The sequence below is a fragment of the Brassica rapa genome, chromosome A09 (assembly GCF_000309985.2).
Source record: "Brassica rapa cultivar Chiifu-401-42 chromosome A09, CAAS_Brap_v3.01, whole genome shotgun sequence".
Taxonomy (NCBI): Eukaryota; Viridiplantae; Streptophyta; class Magnoliopsida; order Brassicales; family Brassicaceae; genus Brassica; species Brassica rapa.
In genome coordinates, this window is record NC_024803.2 from 29,675,142 (window position 1) to 29,696,809 (window position 21,668).

Here is a 21,668-nt window from a genome sequence, read left to right on the forward strand (position 1 = left end):
CCCATCCTATCATCATTTCACAGCGCATATGTACTAATGTTATAATTTATTTCCTTAAAATGATATAGCATATTAATATGGGTTCCAATAATATAGGACGGTGATTTGCTTCCCCTCCATGTTACAATAAATTCAAATATGCCACATGCAGGGAAGAATATGCATTTTATAAATAATATTTATAGACTAAGATTGAATTTGCAAAAAGCACAACACTCTAACAAATTGGGGAAAAAAATCTTATTGTAAGTCTTAGTATGTATATTTTTTTCGTACAAGAGAATCGCAAAAGTCCTAAATAATAATGTGTTTTCCATATACACTTTGAAATAATATAACAAAAAAATAATGTAAAATTCCCTATATATTATTTGAGAAGCATTACAACTTCTTTTTGTAGCCACGTGTCATCACTAAGATGATTCTTGGAATCATTAGAGAAATATGATGATCCATCTAATTATATATAAGTTTTTTTTATTAAACTAACAATAAATTCATTATTAATGTACTTTATTATTTCCTTAAATATAATTTACGGAATTGCCTAATGTGGTTAAAGTATATATGATAATTAATGATTTTGAATAATAAAGATTTGATAAAAAATTAGTGTATCTTCTATCATATTTGTTTAATTTAAAACTATTAAATAAATCAAACAACCACAATAACCATATAATAAAAATTAAATTTTTTTTGTATATGTTATATTTTGAATTTTAGAAAACAACTATAAATTACTAAAGCTGTTAAAAGCCTCACTTTCAAAATTTGTGATCCATGGTTTAAAATTTTTGTTATGACAAAATACAAATGATTACAAATTATATAAGTAAAAAGTCTAATTTAATTAATTATTAAGATTAATATATATATATATATATATATATATATATATCGTTATAATTAAACTATAAACCATATAAAATACATAAATATTTAGTTTCAAAATTTACTTTGAACAATTTTTTGATAAAAGTTTTGAATGAACATTGACAACTTATTTTTTAAAAAATATAAATTACTAAAACTATTAATCCCAAATAAAATTTTTGTTATCAGTAATTTAAATTTTTTTCTATAAAATATACAAGTGATAAAAAAAACTATATGAGTAGAAATCATCATTTAATAGACATTAATATTAAAAATATACTAAAATATACTATGTATGTTAGTATCATCTAAATTTAATTACATATCCTATCAAATATAAGAAAAATATTTTGGATTAATAAAATTGATTTATATGTTCACACCAATTTAATTATATTTTAATAGTTACTAACTTTTAATTATTCAATATATATTTATTATTTAATAATATGTAAAAATATTTAATACATAAAATAATTTTTATATATGCGCGGGTCTTAACCTAGTAACAAAATAACAAAAGTAATCAGAAAATTTAAATTGTGGTTAAAATGGACAACAAATTCAAACTAAATGCAGCGGTTTTGTAGCTGCAAAGCATTCTGCTTGGCTAATGAGACAGAAACCGTGTGACCATTGTGTGTGCCAATACAAATTGCCTGATCTAATCCTGGTCGCTTGGCAAATTCTTAATCCATAAGTAATATGATCACCATAGCACTTGTTAATCTATAAGTAATATGATCACTTTGTTAACTCTTTTTGTATATCTCTAGTTTGCTTTGAAGCAAAATATCTATTTACAATGAATACGTTTATTTCATATATGAATGGTAGTGGTATCTCATGGAAAGTATTTAAGGGAAGCTCATCAAGAAGTAGAGGAAAGAAACACAATGCGGTGAAACTAGGAACTGATGAAATCACCAAACCTCTAAAAGACTCGCCACATCTTTAATGAACATTGCTAAAGAAGAGGTTGCATCAGTGATTTCAATCCATGTGTTCATCTTGACTACTGTAATACAAATTTTGCTAAAGAAGGAGGAGACACAGAGTTCAATTGCTGAATGATGTAGAAGATGAAATTGATGTTCTTAGAGGGAGGCTAAATCAGGAGGATGATGTACCATTATGGAAGCATGATGAGGACAAATATCCAAGCAATTCTCTACGAAGAGAACTTGGTTGCATATGCGTCAACCAAAGCCGACTTGTGATTGGAGCGGGGGAATTTGGTTTCCATATTCTACACCAAAATACTCATTTTTAGTATGGGTAGCAATAAAGAACAGGCTGCAAACTTGTGATAGGATTCAGCAATGGAGCAGTAACACCAACGGTATTTGTTTGCTGTGTCAAGAAGAGCAAGAAACTTGTCAGCATCTATTCTTTAGCTGCCGATACTCTGGGAAAGTATGGAAAGACCCATGCAGGTGGGATTATGAGAGAAGATTATACTGCAGATTGTAGGATTCTAGACATTATATCAAATCCTAGAGAAAATCCAACAGATATGTTCCTCATTCGCTACTTTTTCCAGGCCTTGGTGCATAGCATCTGGAGAGAGCTGGAGAGAGAGGAATGATCGTCGGCATGGAGAACAACCGAAAGATGAGAGCACTATTACAAAAATAGTTGATAAGATGATCCGTCTGAAGCTGCTACTTGTGAAAGGAAGAGGCAAGAGATATCTAGAGGAAGGATTGAGTAAGTGGTTTGAGACAAGAACATGAAGCATAAGGGACCGGATTCTCTTATTTCTTCTGATCAGTTGATTTTGTAAAAATCGAAAAACAGTAGCACTTGATGTAAAAATGTTTTGACTGAATAAATTTTACATTCGTTCAAAAAAAAAGAAAAAGAAGAGGTTGCCTCAGTGATTTCAATCCATGTATGTGTTCAACTTGACTACTGTAATACAAATTTTGCTAAAGAAGTTGCATCAGTTTTCTGTTGAATCAATCGAAACTTTATGATAAAAACAACGTGAAGATGACAAGGAACATTTTGCACTGGCAAACTTTATTACAGGAACACAGCTTAATCTTTTCTGATTGAGGAGAGCCCTAAGTCAACTTCTCTCAGCCTCTTTTTTCTCTACAAGTTTGATGAAATTGCGGACAATAGTCTTGCCTTCAGTTGTTATAATGCTCTCCGGATGAAACTGAACTCCCTGTGAACCAATTTTTACAAAACTTTAACAGTACTGTTTATTTCTTTAAAGAGGATTCAAGCAGAAACATGAAGCAATTGAGAGAGTTCTTTCTACCTGTATATGCTTGTGCTTCCTGTGTCGGGCTGCCATGACCAAACCATCTTCTGTCCACGCAGTAACCTCTAGTTCATCACTGGGAAACGTATCTTTCTCAATCACTAGGCTGTGATATCTACCTACAAGGAAAGGGCTGAACAAGAAACACCAACAAGATTTGTTTATGATCAATAGTTTTCAGAGAAAGCTTATATTAGAAAACAAAGAGTCATACTTGGATAAACCAGAGAACAAGCCTTCTTCTCCTTTCTCATCATAGTGAACCATGGAGCTTTTCCCATGCATCACACCATATGGTGACCGCACGATCTTTCCTACACGCCAAAGTATACAACCATGTTATAGAACACTGATATAGGAAACTAAGACGTCTTTGTTTCTTATGCAAAACTAACCTCCAAATGCTTCTCCTATACACTGCAAACCCATACATACTCCAAACAAAGGAACACGTGGTCCGAGTTCCAAAACAGTTTGTAAGGAAATCCCAGAGTCTTGTGGGGTACCTATCAATCAATATATTAAGAAAGCTGTTTATCTCCTTCCTAACAAGATTCATAAAAAGATACAAAACAATGTCAGAGGCTAAAGCATTTTTACCAGGCCCAGGAGAAATCAGAACTCCTCTTGGATTTTTACTGTACAAGAAAAGGAAAATCAACACTCACTGATTTAAGCCAGATTACAGCTTTGTTTTAAGCAGAATGAATATTGGTTTATTCTCACTCTTTTAGCTCCTCTACTGTGAGTTCATCGTTGCGGTAAACTTCAAAATGGCATCCTACCTCTCCCATATACTATTTAATAAAACATAGGAATGCAAAACCATAAGCCTGAGAAAGACAAATTGGATGCACTTGACACCATTATGTGTGAAGGAGAGCTAGAAGTCAGACATGAAGGATCCAGAGCAGCAAATGAACTTCACTATACTCTTAGAGAACTAAAGGCTTTCCACAATAAGATTCAACGTGCGGACGTAACGACACTCAGTGATCACATAACACACGAGAGAATCATCATCTTACACTAGTTCTGTCCAACGAAGATTAGATTTGTAAAATATTAATAATGAATACTTGAACACCATTCCTATAAAGCTAAGAGCTTGCAATGGGGCAGGACCCTAATCTATTGAGACTTGATGGATCAAAACCAAAACTTTGAGGGGGAACCTGACAGAGATTGTAGGTGAAGCTGTCGTAATTATCAATCACGATGATGGGACCACCACCCTTGTGCTGCTTACTAGACGAATTGACAACAACCGAAGAAGAAGGCGTCGAGTTCGATTGCGACATTTCGATCGAAGCTTTCGTAACGACATATCTACGACTCTTCCCCAACACCGAAACTCCTATCACCACCAGAGGGAAAGAACAGCAAAGATTAAACTTTTTTAAAATCCAATAACGCATAAGAAACAGCGACTTCTTACTGGTCGGATTCGGACAGTGCTTGACGAGAGAGGAAGGGTTTAGGCGGGTGGTGGAGCCGGACTTGTGTTGGAGAAGACAAGAAGAAGACTTGTGCAATGTAGTAGCCGCCATTTGTCGGAAAGCACAGATCCTCCTTAGTCCTTTCTCTGGTTCGAAGAGAGAGAGAGAGAGTGAGGAGATTTTATAAAGAAGGAAGGCTCTGTGAGAGAGAGAGAGCGAATTGGGAAGTGGCAGGTAAAACGATGCGTTTTATGTAAAACATGGACCACGTGTTTATTAATCAGTAGGTGAATCATATTTCTAATATGGTTCTTTTGTGGGCAGGGGAGGACCCACGTTAAGCAAGGGTGGGGCATGTGTCCCATACTGATTATTTTACTTTCCTGAGATAATACCGTAATAGTTGTTGCTGGTCCATTGGGTTTGTTGATTGCCCGTGACTTCAATAGCCCTTAGGAATTAGAGTTCAATTCCCACCCACATTCATGAGTCTTGTGTTTCACATTTTTATTTTTATTATCATTTTCTCTTAGCCATATCTCATTTTTTCTTTTCCTTAATCTTTATATTATCATTTCTACTTGTTACATTTTATATTTTCAATATACATCTCTTTATCTCTCATTTTTTGTCAATATGTTATTTGAGAATCTAATAAATTAATATTTTAGAATCATATTTTATATGAAGCTATTTTATTACTATATATGTTGGTCAAAAACCATTTTATATTAAAGAAATCTACACATTAATGAAATTTTTTTTTATTAATTTTTAAAAAAATTCAGAATTTAAAATAGTTATAAGTTTAATTTTTCCAAATAAAAGTTGCATAAATGTAATTTTACTTATAATTACTTTAACTTTTTGTTATGTTATTTATTTGTGCCCCATACAAATATTTATTCTGGATCCGCCCCTGTTTGTGGGTCAAAGTCTAAGTCTAACCATAATTAATCTAATGCTAACAGCGGGTAGGCCGGTGCGGAACAAACTGATTGGTTAGTACGGTACGGTTTAAAAACGGTTTGTATTAGAAAAAATGCAAACTAAGCGGTTCAAAACCAAATATGAATTGTGACATGTATATGAATAGTGGAACTGCGGGATACACATAATATATTTATTTTTACAAACTAAAATATCTACTAATATTATTTTCAAAATAGCTATTTTTATTTCAATAAGTATTTTATATATCTGAAATATGAAATTTAATATAGAACTATTGAAACTTTAATTATATATTTAATAAGTATTTTATATATTTATTAGTCCTTTCTCTGGTTCGAAGAGAGAGAGAGAGAGAGAGGAGATTTTATAAAGAAGGAAGGCTCTGCCCATGATCTCTCCAACCTGGGTTCGACCCTCACTGGATACATTTCCATGTTTCTTTAAGTGCAACACCGTCTTTATCGGGTACCCGATTGATTTCGGGTAAAAACCAAAACTGAACCGATATCCGTGGATAATCAACAGCAGTAGGCATCAAATAATTATGGTATGACCGAAACCGAACCGGTCCATTCTAGGTCGGATGCGGTTCGAGTATTTGGTTTTGGTTAAATGTCGCAGGCTTAATTTGCAAGTTGTTTTTAAATAACATTAATTAATTTTGTTATTTAAAATAGAAAACGTGAAAGTATATATCAAAATTTTACTATTGAATCTTTATTATGTAATTTTATAAATCATAGAACAATCGATAATTGTTTTTGTATCATTTTTTTGGTTTTCGGTTCGGTTCAGGTAACAAAGTCAGGAACCGAGAAAGTACAACAAAGTTTAGCCAGTCTAGTGGTACTGCCCATGATATTACGCATCTCCAACCTGGGTTCGACCCTCTCTGGATACATTTCAATGTTTTTTTAAGTGTACTGCCGTCTTAATCGGGTACCCGATTGATTTCGGGTAAAAATCAAAACCGAACCGATACCTGTGGATAATCAACAGCAGTAGGCATCAGATAATTATGGTATGACCGAAACCGAACCGGTCCATTCCGGGTTGGATGCAGTTCGAGTATTTGGTTTCGGTTAAATGTTGCATGCCTAATTTGCAAGTTGTTTTTAAATAAAATTATTAAGTTTGTTCTTTAAAATTGAAAACGTAAAAGTATATATCAAAATTTTACTATTGAATCTTTATTATGTAATTTTATAAATCATAGAACAATCGATAATTGTTTTTGGTTCATTTTTTTGGTTTTTGGTTCGGTTCAGGTAACAAAGTCAGGAACCGACTAATATTTGAAATGAACTTGGATCCCATTCAATTCCAATTCAGTTCCGTTTTATGGTTAATTCGGGTTAAAAAGTACGAAAATTTGAATTTTATAAAATATCAGATTATTAATTAAAAATTATATAATTAGGATAATTTTAAATATTTTTGACAAAAATATTCTAATAATTCAGTTTTGGGGGTATTGTTTTTTTTTCAGTAGGGTATTGCAGTTTAGAAATAGTATTTTTAAATTGTTTGATTATTTTAAAATTAAATATAGTGAATATTTATAAGTATATAAATTATATTATAGAAAACAAACTATTTTATCATAATTTATTTGTCAACTGAATAATACACATTGAAACATGAATTTATGTGTATTATATAAATAAAAATACTAGCTAGTAGGTAAATAATTATAAACAATAAAAACTAAATTCATTTATAGTGGGCTGTTTGAACCACACCATATGACCTTCTTCTCGAACACAGGTGTGGTCTGATCAAATCTTTCGGGTTTTAACATTTTTCTTTTAATTTATTATTTAAAAAAATAAAATAAAACATAACAAAATAGTGATGAATGGTGACACATTTACCTTTCCGCTATGTTGTATGCTGGTCCCGCACTTAACATTCAATACCTAAAATGGAATTGAGAATTAGTAGTAAGCTGAGTCAAGCAGCCATCAAATCTAATACGGAGTTCTTGCAGGAGACGATTTTGTATGACTGGTCTATGATTGTGTTAGTGCCATTCATTACTACAAACAACATCTATATATTTTTATTAGGTTAAGAGTTAATATCTGCGCCTCGCACAAGATGAACATTATAAATATATATATATTATTTATGTATTATATGTTTTTCAAATATTCAGAAATAATAAATATATATACATTAAATAAATAAAAAGTAATATATATATATATATATATATATATAATATTGAATAATTAAAAGAGAATTATTCTTAGATAGCCCTAAAAAGTTTTTGTCACAAATATGAAAAAAATTGTCTATTTCAACATGGACTTTACACATCTTACCTTTTTCTACACGAACTTTGCAGTAATGCGTATTTCATCATGAACTTTCAAAAAATTCAAAAATCCTATATTAACTCTCAAAATCGTGCCTATATATATATTGACTGTCAAAGGTATTAGTCAACTGTTAAAATCAAAATCTGCTTCTTCCTAGTTTCAAACCCAAGCACTAAAACACCTCAATGAACATCTTAACCGCTAGACTAGAGAACCTTTCTTGTTTTAGTAGTGTAAACATTAACACTTATATATATGTTTTGATTTTATCAAATAAAGCTTATCAATTATTTTTGTTTGTTTTAATCTTATCAAATAAATATATAAGTATATATATTTTTTAAGAAAAGTTTACGAAACCTTATTATTTTATAAATTTTAATTAGTTACCATTTGTTTCAATATTTAATTTTATATTGTTTATAAGTTAAATTTGACTTTATATTGTATTTTATTTTATTTTGTTTATAAGTTATTTTATTTTATGCCGATAGAGTTAAATTTATAGGTTAAATTCGACTTTATATTTCTTTTTTATAATATTACAATATATCTAAATTAGTTGTTTAATATATTTCATTTGTAATATTACAATTTTTAATAGTATTATAATTTGACTTTATATGTTTATTTTTAATAATACTAAAATTAAATATTTAAATCAACAGTAATTAATTTAAATTTATAAAATAAGGCTTCATAAAATTTATTAAAAAAAAATAATTATATATTTATTTGATAAGATTAAAACATTAAATAAATTGATAAGATTTATTTGATAAAATCAAAATGTATATATAAGTGTTAATGTTTACACTACAAAAACAAGGAAGTTACGCAAGTCTAGTGGTTAAGAACTTAAGATGTTCATTGATGTGTTTCAGTGCTCAGGTTCAAACCTAGGAAGGATCTGACTTTTGATTTTTTAAATTTATCCAAAACGACGTCATTTTGATAAATTAACGGTTGACTAGCACCTTTGACGGTCAACATATATATAGGCACCATTTTGAGAGTTTATATAGGATTTTTGATTTTTTTTAAGTTCATGATAAAATACGAACTACACGAAGTTCGTGAAAGGAAATGCACGATGCGTAAAATCCATGTTGAAATAGGATATTTTCCTCACAAATATAGCCCTTGCAGTTCAAAATGACAAAAATGTTTCTTAAAAAAAAATATACATTCATACTCATAAGTTTAACTAATCTAGACCTTAAGATTTAGAGTTAAGGGGTGAAGTTTTGGTGTGAAGTTTAAAATTTTAAAAATTAAAAAATCAAAATTAAAATTTTAAAACAAAAATTTAAAATAGCTTTAAAAAAAAATTTCATATTTCAAAAAGAAAATTTGAAAAAATAAAAAGATTAAAAATTTGAACTTTTTTTTCAAAAAGTTTGAATTTAAAAACATATAATTTGAATCTATAAAAACATTTATATATCTAGGGTATAAGAGTTTTTTTGTCTATTTACTAAAACCTATTTTGGTTATTTTATTTCTTGGGGGCTATTTTTGTGACAAAACAAAAATGTTATATTTAAGAGAATTGCCCCAATTAAAAAATCAGTAACTATTATGTATATAATTAAATTGGTGTGAACACATAAATAAATTTCATTAATGCAAACAATCACCTTTTCTATTTTATATGGTATACAATTAAATTTAAATGATATTAACATATATATATAGTGTATTTTTAATATTGATATATATTAAATGATGCTTTTTACCCATATGGTTTTTTGATCATTAGTATATTTTATTACAAAGACTTTAAATCAGTGATAACAAATTTTTTATTGTGAGATTAATAGTTTTAGTAATTTGTAATTTTTTTAAAACATTCACTGGAAAGTTTAAAATTTAAATATTAATTTTTCAATATTTTTTCAAAGCTTTCAAAGAAAATTTCAAAATTTATATGGTATATCATTTAATTGAAATGATAAATATATTATTTTAATCTTAATATTAATTAAATGAAATTTCTTACTTATATGATTTTGTAATCATCTGTATCTTGACATAATTTTTTTTTAAATTATGGAACACAAAAATTTGAATGTGAGATTTTAACAGTTTTAGTATAGCCGTTTAAAAAATCAAAATATAACATATACATAAAATCTAAGTTTTTATTATATGGTAAATGTAGTTGTTTAACTTATTATAATATTTTTAATTAAAACATATGGTAGACGATACACTAATTTTTTTATTAAATATTTATTATCCAAAATCATTCATATCCACATTAGGCAGTTTCATAATTTTTTTTTAAAGAAAGAACGAAGAGTATTAATGATACATTTATGGTTTATTTAATAAAAGCTAATTATATATATAGATGGACCAACATATTTTTCTAAAGATTCTAAGAATCATTATGGTGATGACCCGGACTACCTCAAATGTTGTAGTGTTTCTTTTTTAATATATAGATGATGTCTTATAAGGTGTTAGATATTCCAAGACTTGTGCAGCAAGTTAACTTATTATTAAGTGTTTAATAAGTTAAATACACAAAAAGGAAATCTAAGATTAAAAAAAGAAGTTTACTATTTATATTATGTTTGTGTTTTTATATTCCATATGTAAAAAAAGTGTCTTTTACTATAAATAGATATCTAATGGAGAGGTGTTCAATAAGATCAAAGAGAAACATTGAGAGCTTTAGTTTGGAGAAGTTTCTAGAGGAATACAGAAGGTTGTTCTTATAATTCTTTGTGTTTATAGAGATTTTGAATTGGTTTCAAAGCTTAAGTTGATTCATCGATCACGTAAGCAAGATGGCCGACGTGACTCGAGTTGCGCCTCGTACAAACGACTTTTGAGCCGAATCCATCCAATGTCCAATGGTGTCATCGACAAACTATACGGTGTAGTGGATGAGGATGAAAGTTTTGCTGTGTGTTCATGAAGTGTGGGACACAATCGAACCCGGTTCAGATAATCAAAAGAAAAACGATGCTGCGACTGCTTTTTTGTTTCAGTCCGTTCCTGAAACTTTGATTCTTTAGGTGAGAGAATAAACCGCTTCAAAAGAGATCTGTAACGCCATCAAGTCACGACACCTCAGAGTCGTGTAAGAGAGGCGAGACTTCAGACATTGATAACGGAGTTTGATAGGGACTCCTTTGACACTAGTACATCCAGATCGTAGCATCTATTGAGAAATTCCTAGACCTTAATTCTATGGGTTTTGAAGATATAGTTGGAAGGCTAAAGCCATATGAGGAGCATGTAGGGGAAATACCCAGAAAGAAAACCAAGGGAAGCTTATGTTTTCAAATAACGACCATGGAAGAGGACGAAATGGAAGAGGCAACGATCGAGGTCGGTTAACAATCAGAACCATGTGTCACACACCGAAGAAGGATCGTTCAAAGGTGATATGTTAGAGATGTGACAAGCCGGATCACTATACAACTTTCTATCCCGAGAAACCGATAAAGAATCAAGAAGCCAACCAAAACGAGACACAAGAGGCCGACGCCCTCTATGTACATCAGGTGGTGTTTTTGAATGAAGACAAAGTGATTCCGAAGAATCTTGATATCGACAAAGGCAATGCAATTGTTTGGTATTTAAATAATGGAGCAAGCAATCACATAACAGGAAACAAGGAGCTCTTTTCGAGTTTGGATCAAAACACCAAAGGGAAGGTGAAGTTTGGTGATGGTTCATGTATTGATATTGTAGGAAATGGTGTGGTTACTATTGTGTGCAATACCGGAGAGGAGAAGGCACTCAAAGACATATATTACATACCGACCTCAAGCATAACATATTGTATCTTGGACAAGCGACATAAAACGGATGTGAGGTTAACATGAAAGACATCAATTTAACACTCACATATTCATGTCGAAGAGTGCTAGTATGAGTTACGAGATCTTCAAACCGTATCTACAAGATCCCAATGGAGATTAGCTACATGAAGTGTTTACTTGTCAGAGATGAAGATGCTACATAGAGGTGGTATGCTCAACTAGGACATATAAGCTATGGAGTTATGAACACCATGGTAAAGGGAAAACACATTTACATTATATGATACATATTCTTATATACATCAAATAATCTTATGAAAACATGATGAAAGGGAAAGTTTAGATTATTTAATATATAAACCATGCCAATAATGATTTTTATTTAAATATAAACAGAAAGTTTTGGTAAACTAATACTATACCATATTTACACTATTATTAATTACATAATTTTTATTGTAAAATAACTAAAAAGACATAATTTGATGTTTATATGTGTTATAGGAAACAATATATTATTGATATTGACAAGGTTATTGATGAGAAATGTTTGTCTTATTGATTTTGAAGATGAGTTGGCCAATAATGCAAAATATATTACTGACATTGTTGTCGTGTTGTATCTTGGCAAATGGTAGTTTAGACTACTATATGTTTAAGTGATTTTCACGTAAAACTTGTATTTTTGGTAACAAATAAATAATATAATGTCCGTCTCGGTGCTAGTTCTAATTAGATACATAATTTTTAAAATCTTATGTCATATTATATTTTATATTATAATATTCCATACAATATTTTGACAATTATATATTTTTCTTAAGGAAATCTATATTTTTCCTATATTATATATATATATATATATATATATATTCTTAAGTAAATATATATTTTTCATATAACTAAGAATATATTTTTATTTATTTATGAATCTATAAGACAATTTTTGAGAAAATAAGAACTGTTATACAAACTATTACCTATAACATTATTTCACTTCAGTAAATGTATGCCCAAATTTCAATATATCTATAGATTACCCATTAAGAATGGACGAATATTTTTTTTCAACTATACAAAATTAGTAAATAAAAAAGTAGTTGCTAATTTCTTGCTAATTAATTATGGCCTCATATTTAATCCATACAAATTATACACACACACACACACACATATATTATATATATATATATATATAAATGAATGTCATTAGTTGGTAATTTTATGTGGTGATATATCCTATCAGAACTAAAATGAAAATTTGGAACAACTATTCCACATAAATATTTTGGAATATAACGAAAATAAAATTAATAAAAATTATAATTTCTAGTTTTTCGGATCATCTTAGTACAACGTTTTTTGTGGCATATATACATGTCCATATTTAAGGTTATTGAAGAGAAATTAGTAAATGCTAATTTGGTAGCTAATCTGTTGCTAGTTGATTTTATCCACATATTTAATCATTCAACGTTGCGTATATACGGTTGTCGCTAAATGGTATTTTAAGGTGATGACATATCGTAAAAAAAATTAAAATAAATGTTTGGAATAAAATTAAAAAAAAAATAAACCTAACCAATTATTTTAAAGCTGTTTTTCCGGATAATCCTAAAAATAGTTTTCAAAGACTTATATATATGTATATGTTCACATTTAAGGTTTTCTACAATAAACACACAAAATATTTATTTACAGTGAAGAGTTACAATGTCAACATCTAAATTTGCTATATTTTGTATTGTTCTGGTGTTTCTTGCTAGTTGTCATGAATGTATGTCATATATTTCTTACATTTCGTCTAATCTCCTTTTATCATTATCATTAAAATAATAATAATACCCTCTGTCATCTTTTTAATTTTTGTAAATTTTAAATTTTATACAGGTGCCGACCTCAACAGAGGGCCCAAACCAACATGCTCTAAAACACCAAAGAATGTTTGGTGTTGCAGCAACAATTCACACTGTCGGGAAACCAAAGCGCTATGTGAGAAGATTTGTTGGGTCCGCGGTTGAATTTTTCTGAAGAGAACTTCTATAATTATTTATTCCAAATATTTTTGTACTTCCATTAGTCTAAATTCGAATAATAAATAGTAATTCTTATTCCAAATAAGAATCTAGTATTATGAATTAAATAATTTGTTATACCTTCGAAAGAGATCGAAATATATATTGTTGTTTATGGCTTTCTTCAATTGTATTTTAGAAGTTTATAAATGTTATGTAAAATTGAGAATAAAACTATTTTAGACTGTTTAACTGAATTTAAATGTTGTAAACAATTGGCTTATAAAATAAAATAAAAAATATATTTTTCAGAACCTAGTATAGAATTTATAAAATAACTAACACCAATATTAATAGTTATCACCAGTCGTGGGTTGGCCTGATTCAAAATATGACACAATTATTTAAGATAATATATACTACAAAATTCATAATGGGGGAGGTCTTTTCAAATATGGTCTCATTAAAGTTTTATAATAATAAATAATATGTAAAATTTGTATAATTAAAAAAATCATTGTTTTTTTCACAACGTAGTCCATCTCTAATTATTCTTAAAAATTCGAAATTTTTTATATTGTTTTATAATCTTACATATAAAACACATTTACATAATATGATACATATTCTTAAAGACATCAAATAATCTTTAAAAAACATGATGAAAGGGAAATTTTGGATTATTTAGTATATAATCCATGACAATAATGATTTTTATTTGAATATAAACAGAAAGTTTTGGTAAACTAATACTTTACCATATTTACACAATTATTAATTACATAATTTTTATTTTAAAATAACTAAAAAGACATAATTTGATGTTTATATGTGTTATAGGAAACAATATATTATTGATATTGACAAGGTTATTGATGAGAAATGTTTGTCTTATTGATTTGAAGATGAGTTGGCCAATAATGCAAAATATATTACTGACACTGTTGTCGTGGTGTATCTTGGCAAATGGTAGTTTAGACTACTATATGTTTAAGTGATTTTCACGTAAAACTTGTATTTTTGGTAACAAATAAATAATATAATGGCCGTCTCGGTGCTAGTTCTAATTAGATACATAATTTTTAAAATCTTATGTCATATTATATTTTATATTATAATATTCCATACAATATTTTGACAATTATATATTTTTCTTAAGGAAATCTATATTTTTCCTATATTATATATATATTCTTAAGTAAATATATATTTTTCATATAACTAAGAATATATTTTTATTTATTTATGAATCTATAAGATAATTTTTGAGAAAATAAGAACTGTTATACAAAGTATTACCTATAACATTATTTCACTTCAGTAAATGTATGCCCAAATTTCATTATATCTATAGATTACCCATTAAGAATGGACGAATATTTTTTTTCAACTATACAAAATTAGTAAATAAAAAATTAGTTGCTAATTTCTTGCTAATTAATTTTGGCCTCATATTTAATCCATACAAATTATACACACACACATATACATTATATATATATATAAATGAATGTCATTAGTTGGTAATTTTATGTGGTTATATATCCTATCAGAACTAAAATGAAAATTTGGAACAACTATTTAACATAAATATTTTGGAATATAACGAAAATAAAATTAAAAAAAATTACAATTTCTAGTTTTTCGGATCATCTTAGTACAACGTTTTTTGTGGCATATATACATGTCCATATTTAAGGTTATTGAAGAGAAATTAGTAAATGCTAATTTGGTAGCTAATCTATTGCTAGTTGATTTTATCCACATATTTAATCATTCAACGTTGCGTATATATGGTTGTCGCTAAATGGTATTTTAAGGTGATGACATATCGTAAAAAAAATTAAAATAAATGTTTCGAATAAAATTAAAAAAAAATAAAACTAACCAATCATTTGAAAGCTGTTTTTCCGGATAATCCTAAAAATAGTTTTCAAAGACTTATATATATGTATATGTTCACATTTAAGGTTTTCTACAATAAACACACAAAATATTTATTTACAGTGAAGAGTTACAATGTCAACATCTAAATTTGCTATATTTTGTATTGTTCTGGTGTTTCTTGCTAGTTGTCATGAATGTATGTCATATATTTCTTACATTTCGTCTAATCCCCTTTTATCATTATCATTAAAATAATAATAATATCCTCTATCATCTTTTTAATTTTTTTAAGTTTTAAATTTTATATAGGTGCCGACCTCAACAGAGGGCCCAAACCAACATGCTCTAAAACACCAAAGAATGTTTGGTGTTGCAGCAACAATTCACACTGTCGGGAAACCAAAGCGCTATGTGAGAAGATTTGTTGGGTCCGCGGTTGAATTTTTCTGAAGAGAACTTCTATAATTATTTATTCCAAATATTTTTGTACTTCCATTAGTCTAAATTCGAATAATAAATAGTAATTCTTATTCCAAATAAGAATCAAGTATTATGAACTAAATAATTTGGTATACCTTCGAAAGAGATCGAAATATATATTGTTGTTTATGACTTTCTTCAATTGTATTTTAGAAGTTTATAAATGTTATGTAAAATTGAGAATAAAACTATTTTAGACTGTTTAACTGAATTTAAATGTTGTAAACAATTGGCTTATAAAATAAAATAATTTTTTTTTTCAGAAACTAGTATAGAATTTATAAAATAACTAACACCAATATTAATAGTTATCACCAGTCGCGGGTTGGGCTGATTCAAAATATGACACAATTATTTAAGATAATATATACTATAAAATTCACAATGGTGGAGGTCTTTTCAAATATGGTCTCATTAAAGTTTTATAATAATAAATAATATGTAAAATTTGTATAATTAAAAAAATCATTGTATTTTTCACAACGAAGTCCATCTCTAATTATTCTTAAAAATTCGAAATTTTTTTATATTGTTTTATAATCTTACATATAAAACACATTTACATAATATGATACATATTCTTAAAGACATCAAATAATCTTTAAAAAACATGATGAAAGGGAAAGATTAGATTATTTAGTATATATAATCCATGAAAATAATGATTTTTATTTGAATATAAACAGAAAGTTTTGGTAAACTAATATTATACCATATTTACACAATTATTAATTACATAATTTGTATTGTAAAATAACTAAAAAGACATAATTTGATGTTTATATGTGTTATAGGAAACAATATATTATTGATATTGACAAGGTTATTGATGAGAATTGCTTGTCTTATTGATTTTGAAGATGAGTTGGCCAATAATGCAAAATATATTACTGACACTGTTGTCGTGTTGTATCTTGGCAAATGGTAGTTTAGACTACTATATGTTTAAGTGATTTTCACGTAAAACTTATATTTTTGGTAACAAATAAATAATATAATGGTCGTCTCGGTGCTAGTTCTAATTAGATACATAATTTTTAAAATCTTATGTCATATTATATTTTATATTATAATATTCCATACAATATTTTGACAATTATATATTTTTCTTAAGGAAATCTATATTTTTCCTATATTATATATATATATATATATATTCTTAAGTAAATATATATTTTTCATATAACTGAGAATATATTTTTATTTATTTATGAATCTATAAGATAATTTTTGAGAAAATAAGAACTGTTATACAAACTATTACCTATAACTTTATTTCACTTCAGTAGATGTATGCCCAAATTTCATTATATCTATAGATTACCCATTAAGAATGGACGAATATTTTTTTTCAACTATACAAAATTAGTAAATAAAACATTAGTTGCTAATTTCTTGCTAATTAATTTTGGCCTCATATTTAATCCATAAAAATTATACACACATACACACACATATATATATATATATATATATAAATGAATGTCATTAGTTGGTAATTTTATGTGGTGATATATCCTATCAGAACTAAAATGAAAATTTGGAACAACTATTTAACATAAATATTTTGGAATATAACGAAAATAAAATTAATAAAAATTATATATTTTCTAGTTTTTCGGATCATCTTAGTACAACGTTTTTTGTGGCATATATACATGTCCATATTTAAGGTTATTGAAGAGAAATTAGTAAATGCTAATTTGGTAGCTAATCTATTGCTAGTTGATTTTATCCACATATTTAATCATTCAACGTTGCGTATATATGGTTGTCGCTAAATGGTATTTTAAGGTGATGACATATCGTAAAAAAAATTAAAATAAATGTTTGGAATAAAATTAAAAAAAAAATAAAACTAACCAATCATTTTAAAGCTGTTTTTCTGGATAATCCTAAAAATAGTTTTCAAAGACTTATATATATGTATATGTTCACATTTAAGGTTTTCTACAATAAACACACAAAATATTTATTTACAGTGAAGAGTTACAATGTCAACATCTAAATTTGCTATATTTTGTATTGTTCTGGTGTTTCTTGCTAGTTGTCATGAATGTATGTCATATATTTCTTACATTTCGTCTAATCCTCTTTTATCATTCTCATTAAAATAATAATAATATCCTCTATCATCTTTTTAATTTTTTTAAGTTTTAAATTTTATAGAGGTGCCGACCTCAACAGAGGGCCCAAACCAACATGCTCTAAAACACCAAAGAATGTTTGGTGTTGCAGCAACAATTCACACTGTCGGGAAACCAAAGCGCTATGTGAGAAGATTTGTTGGGTCCGCGGTTGAATTTTTCTGAAGAGAACTTCTATAATTATTTATTCCAAATATTTTTGTACTTCCATTAGTCTAAATTCGAATAATAAATAGTAATTCTTATTCCAAATAAGAATCTAGTATTATGAACTAAATAATTTGGTATACCTTCGAAAGAGATCGAAATATATATTGTTGTTTATGGCTTTCTTCAATTGTATTTTAGAAGTTTATAAATGTTATGTAAAATTGAGAATAAAACTATTTTAGACTGTTTAACTGAATTTAAATGTTGTAAACAATTGGCTTATAAAATAAAATAAAATATACATTTTTCAGAACCTAGTATAGAATTTATAAAATAACTAACACCAATATTAATAGTTATCACCAGTCGCGGGTTGGGCTGATTCAAAATATGACACAATTATTTAAGATAATATATACTATAAAATTCACAATGGTGGAGGTCTTTTCAAATATGGTCTCATTAAAGTTTTATAATAATAAATAATATGTAAAATTTGTATAATTAAAAAAATCATTGTATTTTTCACAACGAAGTCCATCTCTAATTATTCTTAAAAATTCGGGATTTTTTATATTGTTTTATAATCTTACATATAAAACACATTTACATAATATGATACATATTCTTAAAGACATCAAATAATCTTTAAAAAACATGATGAAAGGGAAAGTTTAGATTATTTAGTATATAATCCATGACAATAATGATTTTTATTTGAATATAAACAGAAAGTTTTGGTAAACTAATACTATACCATATTTACACCATTATTAACTGCAGAATTTTTATTTGTAAAATAACTAAAAAGACATGATTTGGTGTTTATACGTCTTATAGGAAGCAATATATTATGGATAGTGACAAGGTTATTGATGAGAAATGTTTGTCTTATTGATTTTGAAAATGAGTTGAGCAATAATACAAAACTAGACTTTGATCCGCGCGCCCGCGCGGGTGTATTTTTCAAAAATATGTTACTGTTTGTTTTTCATGTCACTATTAGGATTGTGCAAAAAACCTGAATCCAAAAAACCGATCCGATCCCGATCTAAAAAAGTAGTATCAAATCTGAACCGAAATTGATTAAATATCTGAATTATTCAAAATTTTAGTATTTAGAGAACTGAAACCGAATCTGATCCAAACTAAAATATTTCGGGTATCCGAATATATCCGAAATAGATTTATATACTTATATATATTAATTGTTTATAGATTTAATGTATATAAAAACATCCAGAATATAAAAGATACTTTTAAGTTGGTTTAAATACTTGAAAATATATACAAATTGTCAAAAGTAAACATCTAAAATCGTTAAAGTATACTCAAAATACTAAAAATACTTAAAATAATAATTAATTCTCTATCTAAATATTTAAACCAAACCAATTTATATGTTAAGTTTAGGTATCCTGACAAGTGTTATTCAAATTTATATGTAATATATTATTTTATTTATAGATTTTGAGAAATTTAAAGTATATAATGAATTTTAAAATTTTAAAAATCATTTAAATGAGTTATCTGAATCTGAACCTAATCTGCAATGATTCAAACCGAACCCGAATCAAAATTTAGAAATATCCAAATGGGACTAAAGTCTTTGACCCCAAAAATCTGAAATCCAAAGAGACCCGACCGAACCGAATGAGTATCGTAACACCCATCCCTAGTCACTATTATATATCATATATGTATCCTCATATAATTAATCGTATTTTATACATATCATCATATAAGTAATCATATAATTAATAATATTTTAAATATATCATCACATAAATAATCATATAAATTATACTTTTAAAACTTAATGTGAAATATAAAAACCATTACTTAAGATGGTGTTTGAAATTGAGCTTTGTATTATATTTTTCTTATATATATTGAAAACATTTTTTTGATAATGGTTGTTGGAAAACATTTTAGTAAAAATCAATTTTTGAATATATGTATATTTTTGAATCAATTTTTGATTTAAAATATGTATATAAAATTTATTTTAGAAAAAAGATGTTTTAGGTTATTAGATTAGACCATTTTCGTATATTTTAAAGATAGTCTAAATATATAGTTTCTCGTAATATAATAGAATTCACATAAGCCCATTAATACTTTTTTTTAATATACTGCTATTCCAAACAATATTATATATATTTTTAAAAATGTTATTTATGCTTCTAAATAATTTTCAAAAGTACTTATATTTTAATAAGATAAATATTATTTTATTTGTTCGTGCAGATTATTGTAAATAATTATGAGGGCATCCGACAAGTTTTAAGGAAATCATGAGATAAGAGAGCCAAAAAATATCTACCTTGGAGAACAAAAAACGTGAGAAGAAAGTTTAGGATGAAATAATTAGGTAATATTCTGTTGCTAAGATCTGTTGCTAAGATTGCACGAGAGATTCTTGCTATTAACCTTGCGATTTTTACATAGACATGTTAGTTAGCTAATTATTGTGTCCATATCTAGAATTTCTATTTTATGAGCGTGTTTTTCAAAATTGTATGGTTAACTAAACCAGTTGGTTTAGGAGACAAACGGGCCAAGAACCAAAATTGTAATTCCATTCATTTCGATTTGGTTCATGCTTTATTCATGTTTCCAAACAATTTGATTTAAATTGCTATACTTGTTTCCAAACAACTCTAATGTGTACTTCAGTTTTAATAATATAGATATATTACTGACACTGTTGTCGTGTTGTATCTTGGCAAATGGTAGTTTAGGCTACTATTTGTTTAAATGATTTTCACGTAAAACGTGTCTTTTTGGTAACCAATATATAATATAATGGTCGTCTCGGTGCAAGTTCTAATTAGATACATAATTTGAAAATCTTATGTCATATTATATTCTATATTATAATATTACATACAATATTTTGACTATTATATATATATTTGTTAAGGAAATCTATGTTTTTCCTAATATATATATATATATATATATATATATATATTCTTAAGTAAATCTATATTTGTCGTAGAACTAAGAATATGTTTTTATTTTTTTATGAATCTATAAAATATTTTTTGAGAAAATAAGAACTGTTATACAAACTATTACTTATTATATTATTTCACTTCTGTAAATGTATGCATGAATTTAATTATATCTATATATTACCCATTAAGAATTGAAGAATATATTTTTTAACTATATGAAATTAGTAAATAAAAATGTAGTTGCTAATTTCTTGCTAATTACTTTGGGGAAAACCCCAGAAAGAAAACCAAGGGAGGCTTATGTTTTCAAATAACGACCATGGAAGAGGACGAAATGGAAGAGGCAACGATCGAGGTCGGTTAACAATCAGAA

General features: G+C 27.4%; 1 protein-coding gene and 1 long non-coding RNA gene across 2 annotated transcripts; one reads left to right on the forward strand and one right to left on the reverse strand.

Annotated features, from left to right (window-relative positions):
• Positions 1–2,695: 2,695 nt before the first annotated feature.
• On the reverse strand, positions 2,696–4,846 carry LOC103839088 (anthranilate synthase beta subunit 1, chloroplastic). The gene is made up of 8 exons (XM_009115582.3): positions 4,593–4,846; positions 4,330–4,511; positions 3,881–3,951; positions 3,755–3,792; positions 3,550–3,660; positions 3,369–3,468; positions 3,152–3,287; positions 2,696–3,055 (listed from the first exon to the last, which is right to left on the reverse strand). The coding sequence occupies exons 1-8, from the start codon at positions 4,702–4,704 to the stop codon at positions 2,954–2,956; spliced, it is 852 nt and encodes a 283-aa protein (XP_009113830.1). The 5' UTR covers positions 4,705–4,846; the 3' UTR covers positions 2,696–2,953.
• Positions 4,847–9,927: 5,081 nt separating this feature from the next.
• On the forward strand, positions 9,928–20,015 carry LOC117128378. The gene is made up of 4 exons (XR_004451680.1): positions 9,928–13,430; positions 13,544–15,751; positions 15,865–18,093; positions 18,207–20,015. It is a non-coding gene; the product is annotated as an uncharacterized LOC117128378 (long non-coding RNA).
• Positions 20,016–21,668: the final 1,653 nt, after the last annotated feature.

Bases quoted from the DNA above. Each gene is read 5' to 3' on its own strand.
- LOC103839088 (XM_009115582.3), bottom strand. From the start codon at position 4,704: ATGGCGGCTACTACATTGCACAAGTCTTCTTCTTGTCTTCTCCAACAC. The intron at 3,952-4,329 runs GTTCCCCCTCAA...TTTATTAAATAG, and splicing joins TCACCTACAATCTCTGTCAG to TATATGGGAGAGGTAGGATG. The intron at 3,661-3,754 runs GTAAAAATGCTT...ATTGATTGATAG, and splicing joins TCTGATTTCTCCTGGGCCTG to GTACCCCACAAGACTCTGGG.